Genomic DNA, 16,198 nt, shown 5'->3' on the forward strand with positions numbered 1-16,198 from the left:
CCACACCCGGTGAAAATGAGTACCAGGCTGGAAACAACATCTCCACAGAAAAAATATATAACTGCTGCACTTCACAGGCATTGTCTTACATTACGACCCAGTTTAAAGAACTTTGAGAACATTTCGTGGATAATGTGCTTTATAAAAGCTCTTTGTAGCATGAAATAACAGTGACATGAAGTGAAGAAAATGAAAAAAAAATATAAGGGGAAAAAAGATTAACAAAGAACAACAAAAAATATATATATTTTTTAAACAATAGTGTATTTGCAGTGTTGCGATCACAATAAAATAACATAGAATATGCAAATGCAAAATGAGGCACTGTACTACCACCGTTGGCACATACAGCTTAAGCACGTACACACTTTCTGCATTGTCACACAATTTATTAAATATACTATAAAATATTTTAAAATGATAAACAAAAATGAAAAGAATAGCTTCAAAAAATAATAAATGGCAGCATAACATGTTTGGTAATGTTGTTCATTGTGCGTTATATCAATAAGATTTAGCTTTGTGATTTCTCTGTGGTCGATCTGGATTTTTAAAAAATGCATTTCTGTTTTTATTGTTTTTTTGTTGCTGGCTGACAGAGGGACGTAACGTTCCATGTTTGGTAGTTCATTATTTTTTGAAGCTGTTCTATTCATTTTTGTTTATTAATTTTTACAGTACAGTCCACATATTCTAGCAGCTTAGTATCACTTTATAACATTTTATTATTAAAAGGACACAAATGCATAGACAATGGAATCCTGATAAATCCAACACCCCTATACCTGAAAGATATGGTTGATTGGTTGACTTAAAGCAAGGTTGATTTTATCCATTAACACACTTAGATTAAGAACAGAAAAGTTGGAACGCAAAAGAATTCTTGTTTGTTTGTCTGTTTTTGAGGGTTTTACGGCGCATGCAACACATTAAGGTCATATCAGTGAAAATAAAAAGGGAGAAAATGGGAAAGTAAAAAGTTCTAGAATTACAATTAATGCACCTAAGAAAAGGTAAGACAAAGGGGAATTGGTTCCAAGATGTTGATTCAAAGAGCACAGTATCAAAATACACAGTTTTAGATCACCTAAAAGTCTCATCCAGACACAAGCACACAGGTCCCCGCGTAGAGGAATACACTCAAATATTTCCAAATCATATATATGTAAACAAAACATAGTACAGTGCATAACACAGAGATGATTTACAAGGAAAAAAATATCATCTCCCAAAACCATACATTTGACTGGACAGGACAAAACCAAGTGATCTCATTCCAAGACAAAGACAGAAAGCGATTTGGAAAACGGGTATAGGGGGATAGAAGACACATTAAGTACCTCCCTGCCCATTATGGGAGGTCAAGAACCCTGCCAGAAAAGAGGTGTTGACGTTATGCAGATTCCACTGTAACTATATATTTTTATATATACATAACAGTACAACTTTAAAATTACTTATTGATTTTACAAAATTTAATCATATTTCGACTTTGATATTCACAATTCATTCTTGGGCAAGCAGCACTGATTCTCAAAAATTTTGACAAAACACTCTCATTCAAGTTAGTCCTGACACAACATCCAATCATAATTCTTGAGCAACATTTGCTGAATGCTTTTGTTTTGGTTTTAGGGTTTTATGGCGCTTGCGACACATTTAGATCATTTCAGTGCAAAAAAAATCCAGATTTACAATTGAAAGCACACAAGAAAAAGTAAAACAAAGGAGAATGATTCAAATAAGGAACAGATGCACATTCCAAAATCACATTGTCTGTGTACTTAGTTTGAAATCACCTAAAAGTATCACTTAAACATGAGCACAGGATTCCAATAAGAGGAATATACTAAAATGTATACAAAATATATAAAACCCCAAAAAATTTAACAGTACACATAACATAAAGACGCTTACAGAAAAAAAAATCATCTTCCAAAACTATAAATGTACAATTGACTGTTTCCCTCCTAGCTAAGAACTCTGTCCAGAACCAAGACAAAACTAAGTAATTTCATTCCAAGACAAAGATAGAGAGAAAGTTACAACAAACCTAAAATCTGAATTTAAACAAAACTTTCTCTAAGTCAGTGGAAATATAAGAAAACAAAAAGAAAAACAAAATAATACAAAAAATTTAAAAAATAACAACTAAAACAACAAAAGAGAGTAACATAGTGAGTATAATAAAAAAGCACCATTTCTTATGCAGGTTTGTTTATATTATGGAGATTAGCAAATTGCACTCAAAACTATTGTCAAATAACATTCTCGAGTCAATCACACATACTTTTGGGTGATGAAATCAACAGAAATTTAATAGAAAGTGATAGGCAAGACTTGGCTTATCAGTATCTCAGTTAAACAAAAATATTATTTTAATTTTTTTTCAGATTTTGCCTCATTATGTGAGCTTTGTTTTGTCTTTAAGTGTTTTACAGTGCTTGCAACACATTAAGGTCATATCAACGCCAGTAAAAAGGTAGAAAATGGGATAGTAAAAAGTTAAAGAATTGCAATTAAAATTAAAGCACCCAAGAAAAAGTAAGACAAAGGGGAATTGGTTCAAATAGGGAACAGATGTAGATTTCAAGAGCACGCTATCAGTACACATAGTTTGAGATCACCCTAAAAGTCTCACCCGGACATCAGCACAAGTTCCCACTAAGAGGAATACACTAATGTTTACAAATCATATGTTAAGAATAGAAAAAAATAACAGTAGATAAGAGAGAAATGATTTACAAGGAGAAAAATATCATCTCCCAAAACAATAACTATACAACCGACTGTTTCCCTCCCAGCCAAGGACTCGGGCCAGGGTGAGGACAAAACTAAGTAATCTCATTCCAAGAAAAGAAAACAACTTGAAAACATACAGGAGGATGGAAGACACAGCAAGTATCTCCCTGCCCACTATGGGAGGTCGGGAACCCCATCCAGATAAAACTTGTTTAGAGACACAGTGGGTTACATATGTGAACAAGTAGAAAATACTGCAAACTTTATGTTAAAAAAAATTACACCCTTCCGACACGACATCATATGATATCGTTGCCTCTGCATTCACAAAGGAATATAGATATTTCAAGATGTTTGATGTCAACAGGACTCACCCATGTTGTCCAAGTGAGCAAATTGGGGGTTAATAATCTTGCCCAAGGAAAAAAACAAAAGTGCCTGAATCAGGGCTCGAACCTGGGACCTTCTGGCTCACAGTGCAATACCTTAACCACTCTGCCACTTCGCCCCCTTTATGTAAAGCCGTGTGTAAAGAAACTGGTCTTACTGTGTTGTGCTGACAAGACATTTTCAAGCGTCTCTTTCAGACTTTCAGAATTTTCTTTACTTTTTATATCATGCCTATGGCAGGCAGTCAGACAGTTAGCAAATTTTACCTTGCCATTGCCCCTGATACCTCTGTTGGTAGAGAACTCGCTTCACATGCAAAGGGACTGTGATTGATCCCGGGTGCAGTCGAGATTTTTCTTTCTGACCCTCCTGTCCACCCAGCAGTGAATGGATAGCTGAATCTATTAGATTTGGTGGAAAGTACTTTGCGATAGACTAGCGACCTATCCAAAGGAAAGCAATCAATTGCTAATGTCCATTTCACGCTACAGAAACCAGGATACACACCGGCTCCATGGGCCTAATGGCTCTGAAGGACTACTTAAAATTGCCCCCTCCCCCCCTCCCTTAAAAAGTAAGGAGAAAACGAAAAGTACTTTTTTCACTTATCATTTCAATGAATGGGTGGATAAAAGCTTGTTCCTTTTTATAGTACAAAAATTTGTTTTAGGATCTTCTTCCCCTCAAGGAAAATAAAGTAAAGTCTCTGATTAATTAAACTACTACTAAATCAATGACATTATAAGAGTGTCATGCAATAATGACAAACTATTTGCAGTTCAGTTAGACGTAAATATGGCAGTGGATATAAGGGTTTAAAAAAATAAAATAATTTTAAAGGGCTTTTCAGCGCTTTTGACATGTTTAGGTCATTTCAGCGCCAGTAAAAACGAAGAAGATGGGGTAGTAAAAAAATTATAGATTTGTAATTGAAAACACATGAGAAAAGTAAGACAAAGGGGGCTGGTTCTAATAGGGCACAGATGTGGATTCCAAGGGCAAACTATTAGTATTCCTAGTTTGAGATCAACTAAAAGTCTCATCCAGAGACAAGCACAGGGTCCTGCCAAGAGGAATACACTCAAATGTTTACAAATCATAATACATTAAAACCAACAAATATAACAAATAATTACAGAAATTAAAGTGAGTAGAAAAGTGCCAGAAGACCATAGAGAATAAAGATTTTGCAGCGATGGGGGCTTGAACCTGTGACCTTTCTGATACAACAACCCCGCCTGGCTGTGAGAGGGACGGTATGCAGTCGACTTCATCCACGACTCCACTCCAGCTCTGAAAACCTTAAACAGTTCAGAGATAAAATCGCCACTGTGCCACTCTAAATACAAACATGCACACAAAAGTCTGTGACAATACACCCAGGTGGTTTGCAGATATGCAGGAAGAAGAAGAAGAAAAAGAAGAAGAAGAAAAAGAAGAGGAGGAAGAAGAAGAAGAAGAAGAAGAAGAAGAAGAAGAAGAAGAAGAAGAAGAAGAAGAGGAAGAAGAAGAAGAAGAAGAAGAAGAAGAAGAAGAAGAAGAAGAAGAAGAAGAAGAAGAAGAAGAAGAAGAAGAAGAAGAAGAAGAAGAAGAAGAAGAAGAAGAAGAAGAAGAAGAAGAAAAAGAAGAAGAAAAAGAATTTATAGCATCTAGACTACCCTGACACAATTCATGTTTATAGTCCGTGGGTGACATTGCACATCCACCCACACCAGAGTTATAATTGTCTGTTGTCATTGAGTTGCCTTCCCACTGCTGGCTCCGTTTGTATGGAATTTTTTACCTAAAACAACTCGACAATGTGAAAGTCTGTCTGTCAGTCTTTAAACAACATCTTAAAACCAATAGTATTGTGATTCTCTGTGAACTTTGAACTGTATGTGTGTTACTGTTGTGGTGATTTTGTGATCGAATGAATGTACTTTTGTGGTAACAGAAATCGATTACAAAACGCCTCTGAGCATTATTTGTGGATACAACAATACAAAATAATAATAATAATAATAATAATAATAATAATAATAATAATAATAATAATAATAATAATAATAATAATAATAATAATCGTAATAAAGTGGAAAACTACACTTTGCATTGGAATTGTGTATCATCTTTGACGTCAATACAAATTACAGGCCTTGAGTAAAAATATCAGTCCATGACAGAGGAAACAAACCAATCACACTTTGAGTCTCCAATCTTTGACCATACAAAAAGGATGCTGATAATTTAGAGTTAAGCTTTTGCAGTTTATCAAGTGGTTGTTATCAATAACACAGAAAAAAACCAACACAATCTTGTTTTCCATTTAGCCCTTTTCAGTCAAACCAGTTTTCACTGCACAGCTACACACACAATCTGTTCGTTCACTCTTACTTTTCATACCATTAAAATGTCTACATCTCTCTCATTCTCTCTGTCATCTTCTGCCTACACTAAAAAGTCGTCCAGAGACAGGACAGATATATTTGTTCTTGGCACAATGGACATGAGTGACCACCCCGTTTGGATATCGGACAAACGATGGATCGTTGAAAGTTCTGCTACACACAGCACAACTCCTGCAGGAAAATACAACAAATCATAATTTAATAATATAATAATATTTCATAAAATATCAAAACAATTACTAAGCTAAAATAAAATTTTAAAAATATAATATAATAAAATATTTAAAAATTGCAACTAATTGAAATCATATTCACGACCTGAGTATTTACAAATATTTGGAGCCATATAATGTCTGTGTCATTCAAATCAAGGTATAAGCAAAAAAAATGTGCTCATTTGAATTTATTTAAACCCAACCTCCAGCCTTGTACTACACAGTATAGGATTGTGATTGTACTCCAGCATTGGGTTGCAGCTGAACATCACAACAGAAAAAAACCCAAAACTAATAAAGCAATATGCACAACTATGAACTTTTTGCCGAATGGCAAGAAAAATAGTTAAATAAACAATAACTTGGGCTTGAGCTTTTATATAGCACAACATCCACTAACATGCTCAAATCTCTTTACAAAGGGTCCCTGACCAACAGCAACACGTAGCATATAGAATGAGACATGACACCTGTTAGGCAATATTACTTCTTTTTTTTTCTGACAGAGACAGCGCTGTTAACGACCAGGCACTCATTATACACCTGAGTATGGTGAGAAAGTGTGAGTAAAGAGCCTTTTCCAAGGAGTCAACTATGCGCTGAGCGAGGCTTGAACCCAGGACCTTCCGATACGAAAGCGAGTGTCATACCATAAGACCACATAGACGCACAACCTAGTCTCAAAAATCAACCAGAAGTTCGATTATTAAAATTCATAAGATTAATAATTAGAAATGTTCGTTATGTGCGGATCCCCATAGTTCGGTTGATAGAGTGCTGGCTTCAAATGCAAAAGTGCTGGTATCAATCCCGACTGCAATCGAGATATTTTTCTGACCCATCCTATCTTTATGCATACATAACAAGAAATAAAGTGAGTAGGAAAGTGCCAGAAGACAACAGAGAATAAAAACTCGGCGATGGTGATGGGGGCTCAAACCACGACCTCACTGGTACGAAAACTCCACCTGGCCAGGGAGATCGTGACTCTACTGTATGAGCTATCCACCACCCCAAAAAAGTCGCTTCACAGCTTGGTCTAACTATAGCCTTCTCTCCCCGACTTTTTGAGGTCAAGGTTTCAACACACACATTTAGCTGGCCGGCATTTAAGCTTAATAGCCAATATTCTCAACACAAACATGTAGCATAGAAATGATTGAGACATTGAATATGCTGCGGCATTTGCGGAGAATTGTTAAATCAGAAAAGTGAGCGGACCTGGCACTTATGTATACATACCTGTCATCATTCATCATTATTGCGTCTCTTTGAAGTTCTATGAAAGTCTGTTTGACTTGTAAGTTCTCTCCTCTGGCCATCATCCGTTCAATGCGCGTTGTTCTACTTTTATGCATACTATTTCGGACAGTCCTCATTAAAAATTGAGACAAGAGACCGACTGACCAGGAATCTGGCAAAAGTTGAAGAACCTGCCATGGAGAAAGGATATGAAAAAAAAATAACATTCAAATAGAGGGGGGAAAAGGAAAGGAGAAGAGATATTCAGATATTGCATTTGCGTAAATGCTTTAATATGGTAGATACAATAGAAGACCACGGACAAATAACAGGTAACAAAATCAATTTTTATTAATTATCATTAGCATATCATTTATTTATTAAAGTTTGATATCAAAATATGAATTTACTGAAGAAGGGCACCAATACCATGATCAAGAGAGAAAAGGAACAATTTTTAAAAACCATTACAGAGTAAAAGTTTTCCTTTATCTAAAATTGTGTTCTCTCAAAATAGAGTTAGTGTAACACGTGTCTTTTTTTTCGCCTGTAGTATTCAAACATTTAAAATGAAAAAAAAAAATATAATATATATATATAATTGTAATAGTTTTACCTTAATACTGTCAAAGTCTGCCACAGAGCTGTTTAGCAAGGCCATTGCAGGAGCTACAAGGATATCTCTACGTCTGAAAAGATGGGGAGAAAGAGTATCCGTGTAATATATTTCAAAATGACTCGAAGCCTTCTAATAAATATTCCTTCTAATTTACAGCATGATTCAATAAATCTATTCCCTTGGCAACTACATTTCAAAGCTTCTAAAAAACAATACCCCAGACCCATAAAACAGATTTTTCTAGACATTAATTAACTATTTCTGAAGAGCTTTGATTTAAAAAGCAAAGTATCAGACTGATAAAGACTTGCATTTTTTTTTTTTAATGTTCAACCTTTTTAAAAAATGTGTTTTTTACAATTTAGAACGAGACATGACGGCTGTTAGGCAATAATACAACTTTTTTCCGCGACAGATACAATGCTGTTAACACTGAGTACAGTGAGAGAATTTGAGTAAAAAGCCTTTTCCAAGGACTCAACTATGCGCTGAGTGATGCTCAAACCCAGGACCTTCGGATTTGAAAGCGAGTGTCATACCACAAGACCTCATATCATAGCCGTATCAGTTAAACATGAATAAAAATTAAACTAAAAAATTAAACAAATATTTGACTGCCTGTTCTTGTGAAGATGAGAGGTTAATGGGTTTTGTGTTTTTTCAAGTTCTGCTTTTTGAAAAAAATAACAAAGGAGACAAAACAAGCAAATAAACAAACACAAAAAAAATTAAACAAATATTTGACTGCCTGTTCTTGTGAAGATGAGAGGTTAATGGGTTTTGTGTTTTTTCAAGTTCTGCTTTTTGAAAAAAATAACAAAGGAGACAAAACAAGCAAATAAACAAACACAAAAAAAATTAAACAAACCTAAAGCAGCAAGACAAATAAGACAGTAAAAGAAAAAAAAAAATACAAATACAAAAATTACTCACTCATAATTTGCATCTAGGTATACACTAAGTAAAATGTGGTAAAGGCGTTTTCTATAGGAATCGTCCTTTCCTTGTGAATTCACTTGGCAGTAGTTTTCAGCTGATCCGTAGTCTTTCAATTTATGAACTAATATCCGCAAGGCTTTGTCATGTTCCTCCAACTGTGAATAAAAAAAACAGAAATAGAGATACCACTAATTTGGATTGAATTTCAGATAGGCTGCGCTCTTTGCAGTCAAAAACAGTCCAATCTTCAACCTTCATGTTTGTTGTGATGTCAAAGACAGGACTATTTTTTTCTCAAGAATAATTCCCATTATGGGTCCATACACTGATTGACATTTGTATTATCATCATGCTTATTATATTATATAACATTTTGATTATATATATATATATATATATATATATATATATATATATATATATATATATATATATATATATATATATATATAATATATATATATATAATCAAAATGTTATCTACTGCTGAATCATCATCAATAAATTTTATTAACTTTTATTTCAAGTAACATACAACGAGCGTCAATCTATGGCTCAGATCTCACCTTTCCGTATAATATGGCACATTCAGCATTCATGTCAGTCTCCTTGGCTTTACCAAGAATCAGTTGTACACGATATAGATTGGACATCTGTAACATATGACGGAGCTTCGATCTAAAAAAAAAAATATTTTAATGAAAATTTACGTTATTTTTCCTTTCAAAATAATGTCTTTAAATAATAACATTTCATCTTGACAAAATCAATTTTTAACAGACATCGTTCACACTTTCTTTCATCTAACTTGGAACCAATTGATGCAGATTCAGATAAAATGCAAGCCTTTAAAAAAAAGAATGTCTTGATGCAGACTGATTTTTTTGTCTTATTTTTGTTTGTATTTTTCTCTCTTCTATGTCTAGTACTGTTTCATAAACACTTTTTCAGATCATCAAAAAAAAACAAAAACAAAACAAATATTAAGGACTAACTACAATGTTTTAACTATTATGACAATGTAATACATATAACATATTTCGTGTTTACCTGAAGAAGGCCAAAGGCCGAAACGTTGTTTGTTTTGTTCTCTTATATATGAGTCACTTTAATCTCTTTATCTTTCTCTCCATCTTATTGGCTCATTTAGAAACATCTAGTTAATGATGATTACTAAATAACAACACCACATCTATACTTAACAATTAACGTGTTTATTCAAACACAAGATTGTAAAAGAAAAAAATATAAATATGTATATTATGGAAGAGAAAATGTTTCAATACAATCAGTCCACCTAAAAAATACTAAATAGGCCTTGAAATCGGAGTTGATCTAATACAGAATAATTTTCCTTCCAAGGTTGAAAAAGTGGTTTGATTTATTTTTTTTTTTAATAAGGAAGAAAAATAAACTTCATGAACCAATAGAAAAAGGGCAACCAGTAGAACAATAATAATAATAATAATAATAATAATAATAATAATAATAATGATGATGATGATGATGATGATGATGATGATATGATGATGATGATGATGATGATGATGATGATGATGATGATGATGATGATGATAATAATAATAATAATAATAATAACAATAATAATAATAATAATAATATAATAATAATAATAATAATAATAATAATAATAATAATAATAATAATAATAATAATAATAATATAATAATAATAATAATAATCATGGCCTATATAAACTTCAGCTCCAAGGCCTATATAAACTTCAGTTCCAAGGGCCTTACTGCTCTGAAGACTACAGCGCACACACAGCATTAAGATTAAATCGTATTAAGTGTGCTTAAAGCTAAACTATTTCCTTCCCACCTTGCCATGTCTATATCTTCCTTTCTACATTCCTTATCCTTCATCAAAGTGAGTACAGATTCCAGGTATAAGACTGCGAGGTGAGTGTGATATTTCTCTTTCTGTAATACAAAACAAATCAATATATTCAAATGAAACTTTTTTTTCTCCTTCAAAATCAGGGGACTCTTTAGGCAGATGAGAAATTAAAAAATAATTTAATTCTATATAACACCATAAATAAGGGGCTCAGTGGTACGGTCTTTGCTTCATACCCGAATGGTACCAAATTCAATCACCCACCACTGTGCTGTGTGGCCATGAGCAAGTCACCTCGCTGAATGGCTGATGCCAGGGTTATTCCAGTCTTCCCTTGGAATAGATCCTATATACCAATTTCCCCTATGGGTTGAATAACGAGAATTTTTTAACTTAAAAAGTGACTGAATAAATTAATGAATAAAAAAGTAAATAAATTTGTTAAAAAATCATTTCCCAAATGGTATTTAAACGAACAGTCATACTAAGAATAAGTGTTGTTGCTTAAATAAGTTTTGAAATTCGTAAAGTTTATCAAAGTGTATATCTCATAACGAAATATACAAAATTGCACTTCTTCCCTTAAAAATAATTTTAAAAATTTCCCTTTATTCATCCAATAGGGGAAATTTGTCTCTTTAGGTCTATTCCAAGGGAAGACTAGATCGAACTCGGTACCTTTCAGGTACGAAGCAAAGACTACTGCTGAGCCACACTGCCCACCACTACTATTTATAAATAGTGAAGGATTATCAGAACTTCAGAGAAAGGATATAATCTTTGTCATTAAGACTAAGACCATAAATTGGAAGGAAAAAAAAGAATAAAAAATTGAAAATTGACAATTTTTACCTCAAGCCTTCTCTGAAAGACAAGATACTCCAGGTAAGTTATAACAGCTTTTGGAAATCTATGCAGATAGTCCACCACTGTCTCAGGCCTAAGTCTTTCTGATGGAGCCTCTGACGATGGCCTCTCCGTAAATATCTGCATAAAATAGTTATTGGCAGAATTATGATTAAAACATCAATAGCTTTATCCTGCTCAAATATTTTTTAAAACGAAAATTAAGACAATATAATCATTTGATTTACTCTGACCCTTTAAACATGTTCAAATTTCCTGTAAAAATTTCTCACATTATCTGAATCCCACTTTGAGCTTTTTTGAGCTTTAAAAAAAATAAAAATTGAACTTTTATATAGCGCAATATCAACTAAAGGTGCTCAGAGCACTTTACAAGGGGTCACTGACCAACAGCAACACTTAACATGATGTCTGTTAGGCGATATTATAATTTTTTTGGGCAGAGACAACGCTGTTAACGGCCAGGTACTCATTTTACACCTGAGTACGGTGAGAGAATGTGAGTAAAGAGCCTATTCCAAGGACTCATGCGCCGAACGAGGCTCAAACCAATGAATTTCCGATCCGAAAGCGAGTGTCATACCACAAGACCACATAGCCGTACTTTGGGCAGCTTTAAGTTGAGTCCTTGGAAAAGGCTCTTTTTCTCTTACCGCACTCAGGTCTATATTGACTACCTGGCCAGTAACAGCATTGTCTCTGTCGAAGAAAAAAATTGTAATGGTTCCATACAAGTATTATGTATCGTCCTACAAGTTAAATGTTGCTGTTAGTTTAGGATCCCCTTTAAAACCCTTAGAGCATTTACATTTTTGAAAAAAAAAAATCTTGGAAACGAGCAGAGCAGCACATCTCACCTACAATGAACCTTGTAATTGAGAAAAAAAACAAAAACATTTCTCTTAACTTTCCCCTTTCCTTTGGAAGTGTATGGGGGGTGGGGGGGGCTTTGTTGCATCAACTCCAATAATATTATTTCTGTGTTAAGAAGAAGGGACTTTCAGTGTCCTTCTTGGAGACAGGAAAATCAGGTGTTAACTGATTTGTGGAAAAAAATAAATAAATAAAATGGAAAAAGCCAGAAAAACTAGACATTTGGCACCCCTGAATTTAGTTGATATTGTGTAAAATAAAATCACAATTTTGATTTTTAAAATTCCTGTTATGAGATTTTATCCATTTCATCATAACATCAATAACAATGAGAAAAATAGGGTATGGAGAAGTGCCAGATGAAAACAGAGAATAAAAAGTCACAGGGTCAGTGCCAAACTCAGGATCCAATTGACATGACACCCTCCGCCTGGCCGGAAGAGAGAGGACAGTGAGCTGTCGTACAACCGACTGAACTATCCAGCCAAACAAAAATATGGCTTTCAAAATTAGAACCAATCATGCACTTCTCTCTCTCACTCTCGACTTCCATGGGGACCACAACAAAACCCACAACGTCTCTATAATTGGTGAGCACATTAAGCTATCCACCATCCTCTGTATGAAACAAGATATGGTAAAATATAAACATAGAGGACACAAATGGAATAGCTCCGATATTGGGTTGAATAAGATTCAGAAAAAGTGTGAAGTCGAGAGAGAGAATGAGAAGAGCATGATGTGACTCAGGGTGTAATGGGAGCCTGAGTCAAATCGTTGATACTGCTGTCTTGTTAAAAATGATAAGTTACGAAGCTAAGAACAAAGTCCAACTCTGCACACAAGGGGTCAAAAATAGCTTAAAATGTTTTATTTTTGAAGCAATTTTTTTCTTTATTCCCTGGCTGAAGATTTTCAATAACAATACTTTGATTTACCAACTGACCTTAACCCCTAATTCTTGGTCTTTTTCTAAAACCCAATCGACATACTTCCATAAAAGTTCATAGTCTGTAAGTCTGAAAAAATAATCAATGAAAACAAATTATTCTGACTGAGCAAATATAGCATTTGATTTAAATCAATATTTGAAAGCATAACACAATATTTCATTTCATTAAATTATTGAAAAATAACTAGATTGTAATTTAAATTACTATCTGGGAGCATAAACATTGCGATGTCATTTAATAACATAGCTGCCAACTTTTCAAAATGCAAAAACGTATTATTATACGCGGTGCGGCGCAGATGCCCAATTCATGTCTTAAAATGGCATATTTATTAATGTACTAGAATGGTCAGAACTGTAATACTAAGAGAACCTTACCTTTATCATCATACTGGGTAGGCATAAGTGATGGGGAGGTGGTGACAGAAGCAGATTACTGAGGCTTGGGCTTAACAACCTCCTTTGTGGCGAAAATTTTCTCCCAAGATAAATTTTTATCAGATTTTCTTCTTTTTTTCTCTGGATTTTTTTTCTTTCTCTGGATTGGCCAAATCGTACTAAGTACGAATTTATCGTACTGGTTGGCAGCTATGTAATAAAGGTTATTAATTATTGAAAAATGATAATAAACTGCCAATGCCTAATTCATTGACGAGCATTTAGTAGGGTTTGATGGAGCAATCCCTGTATTCTCCCATATCAGAATTGAAAGAGAATTGGAATCCTCTATCTGATTTCCTGACAAAGACTTGCAATCGTAATGATGCGTTGGGGAACATGAGTACAGATAAATAAAGTATAACTGTTAAGAAATTGTATCTGCATTTTTTAACAAGATACTTATTTCTTTAACGAATCCAGTCCCATCTCCTTCTTTACTGTATGCATTTTGGAATTGTTTTGGTTTTTTTTATAATTTAAAGTTTAAAGAAGTTTAAAATAAAAAAATTTTTAAAACCAACTTACTTTGAAAGAAAATCTACAACAAAACCAAGGCCAGGAAAGGATGAATCTGGGGTGTCAGAATCCACTAACCTGCAAAGAAAGGCAAACAAATTCTACATAGAAGTAATTTATACATTTCAACAACACTGCTTAAGTCTAAATAATTACCTTTTTTTTGGAAACAGCTCGTAGTAGAAGAAGAAGAAGAAGAAGAAGAAGAAGAAGAAGAAGAAGAAGAAGAAGAAGAAGAAGAAGAAGAAGAAGAAGAAGAAGAAGAAGAAGAAGAAGAAGAAGAAGAAGACGAAGTAGTAGTAGTAGTAGTAGTAGTAGTAGGAGTAGTGGTAGTGGTCGTGGTAGTAGTAGTAGTAGTAGTAGTAGTAGTAGTAGTAGTAGTAGTAATAGTAGTAGTAGTAGTAGTAGTAGTAGTAGTAGTAGTAGTAGTAGTAATAGTAGTAGTAGTAGTAGTAGTAGTAGTAGTAGTAGTAGTAGTAGTAGTAGTAGCAGCAGCAGCAGCAGCAGCAGTAGTAGTAGTAGTAGTAGTAGTAGTAATAGTAGTAGTAGTAGTAGTAATAGTAGTAGTAGTAATTGTTGTTGCATAATAGTAAAAACAAAGAAAGTATTGGACTGGAACCCTCAGGGCAGAAGGTCAAGGGGAAGGCCACGAGGAACATGGAGAAGAATTAAAGAAGCTGATATACAGAAAAGTGATAAGACATGGAATGAGATAAAAAAAGGTAGCTCGGGATAGAGAAGGATGGAAACTGTTTGTCTGTGGCCTATACCCTGACCCAAGGTGAAAAAGGCAATGATGATGATGATGAATAGTAGTGGTAGCAGCGGCAGCAACAAACAATAGCAGAAGATGAGGATTGTAAGATCAATCTTACAAACAAAAGAAATGTAAAATCGTGGTTCTGTGTTATTTCTCTCTGACATGAAAATGTAAACATATATCAATTTAGAGGAAAACTTTTTCAAATCATGTTTTTATAAAGTAAAGATAAATCCAATCAGGACGCCCTCCATTCATATGCAAATGTAAACATGAAAAAGAAGTATTTGTGGTCTTGTGGTAGTACACTCGCTTTCGGATCGGAAGGTCTTGGGTTCAAGCCTCGCTTGGTACATAGTTGAGTCCTTAGAGAAAGCTCTTTAATCATATTCTCTCACCGTACTCAGATGTAAAATGAGTACCTGACCATTAACAGTGTTGTCTCTGTCCGAAAAATTTGAAATATTGCCTAGCAGGCGTCATGTCCCATCCTAAATGTTAAATGTTGCGGTTGGCCAGGGACCCCTTGTACAGCGCTTTGAGCACATTTAATGGATATTGCACTATATGTAAGCTCAATTTAAACAAAAATAAATTTCAACATAACTGAGAAGACAGAGCTCAGCTGTGTAGCCAATGACAGAAGCACTTTCGTTAGTCAATTGAATATAGGATCCTCGTTTCTCAAGAAGACCCCATCATCAGATTCAGAATGTCCGCCAATGACAAAGCCCAATGAACGCATAGAAGTCTCAAACCTGGCCATGGATGTCGTTTGCAACTACGCCATTAATATCTCATCTGTCTTTCAGAACACTATCAGCCATTGCTCCACGTCTACATCCAATGCTGAAAATTCTGAGTGTGTTTTTGGCAATCTTCAAGATTTGGCATCACTCGTAAACGGCGTTAGAGAGTAGGGCGTAATCTGCTTTAGGTTAGAATTAAATAAATTCGGAGTCATGGCCAAATGTGACCCACGGCTCCCAACTGGTTTTATGTCGGTTTGAACCAGATGCTGATAAGAAAATTTCAAATTGAAATAATCAGATATATAAATGTGTAACTTTTTGTACGTATAGAAATTATTGTCACCCTCCCCAAGAAATGAAATCATCATATGAACTAAATCAAATTCCTATATTATTTAGCTTCTAAACAATTCTGGCTTAAACCTGATTTCTTCTTCTTCTTCTTCTTCTTCTTCTTCTTAGTATTATTATTATTATTATTATTATTACTATTATTATTATTATTATCATTATCATTATCATTATTATTATTATTATTATCATTATTAGTATTACTATTATTATTATGATTATTATTATTATGATTATGATTATTATTATTATGATTATGATTATTATGATTATTATTATTATTATG

The 16,198-nt window shown here is 33.9% G+C and overlaps 1 protein-coding gene across 2 annotated transcripts in view; it reads right to left on the bottom strand.

The window, feature by feature from the left end:
- Nucleotides 1–243: 243 nt before the first annotated feature.
- Nucleotides 244–16,198, bottom strand: part of LOC144978537 (transforming growth factor-beta receptor-associated protein 1-like) — a 31,089-nt gene continuing 15,134 nt past the window's right edge. For both annotated transcript variants that reach the window (XM_078924731.1, XM_078924729.1), the window contains exons 14-22: nt 14,059–14,127; nt 13,087–13,159; nt 11,253–11,387; nt 10,383–10,483; nt 9,104–9,215; nt 8,532–8,692; nt 7,596–7,668; nt 6,980–7,170; nt 244–5,693 (exon numbers count right to left, since the gene is read on the bottom strand). In XM_078924731.1, coding sequence (XP_078780857.1) covers nt 5,552–5,693; nt 6,980–7,170; nt 7,596–7,668; nt 8,532–8,692; nt 9,104–9,215; nt 10,383–10,483; nt 11,253–11,387; nt 13,087–13,159; nt 14,059–14,127 — 1,057 coding nt within the window. In that variant the 3' untranslated portion in view covers nt 244–5,551. The remainder of the gene's footprint in view (nt 5,694–6,979; nt 7,171–7,595; nt 7,669–8,531; nt 8,693–9,103; nt 9,216–10,382; nt 10,484–11,252; nt 11,388–13,086; nt 13,160–14,058; nt 14,128–16,198) is intronic.

Source organism: Berghia stephanieae, chromosome 8 (assembly GCF_034508935.2).
Source record: "Berghia stephanieae isolate SIO BIC M18660-M18661 chromosome 8, UCSD_Bste_1.3, whole genome shotgun sequence".
Taxonomy (NCBI): domain Eukaryota; kingdom Metazoa; phylum Mollusca; class Gastropoda; order Nudibranchia; family Aeolidiidae; genus Berghia; species Berghia stephanieae.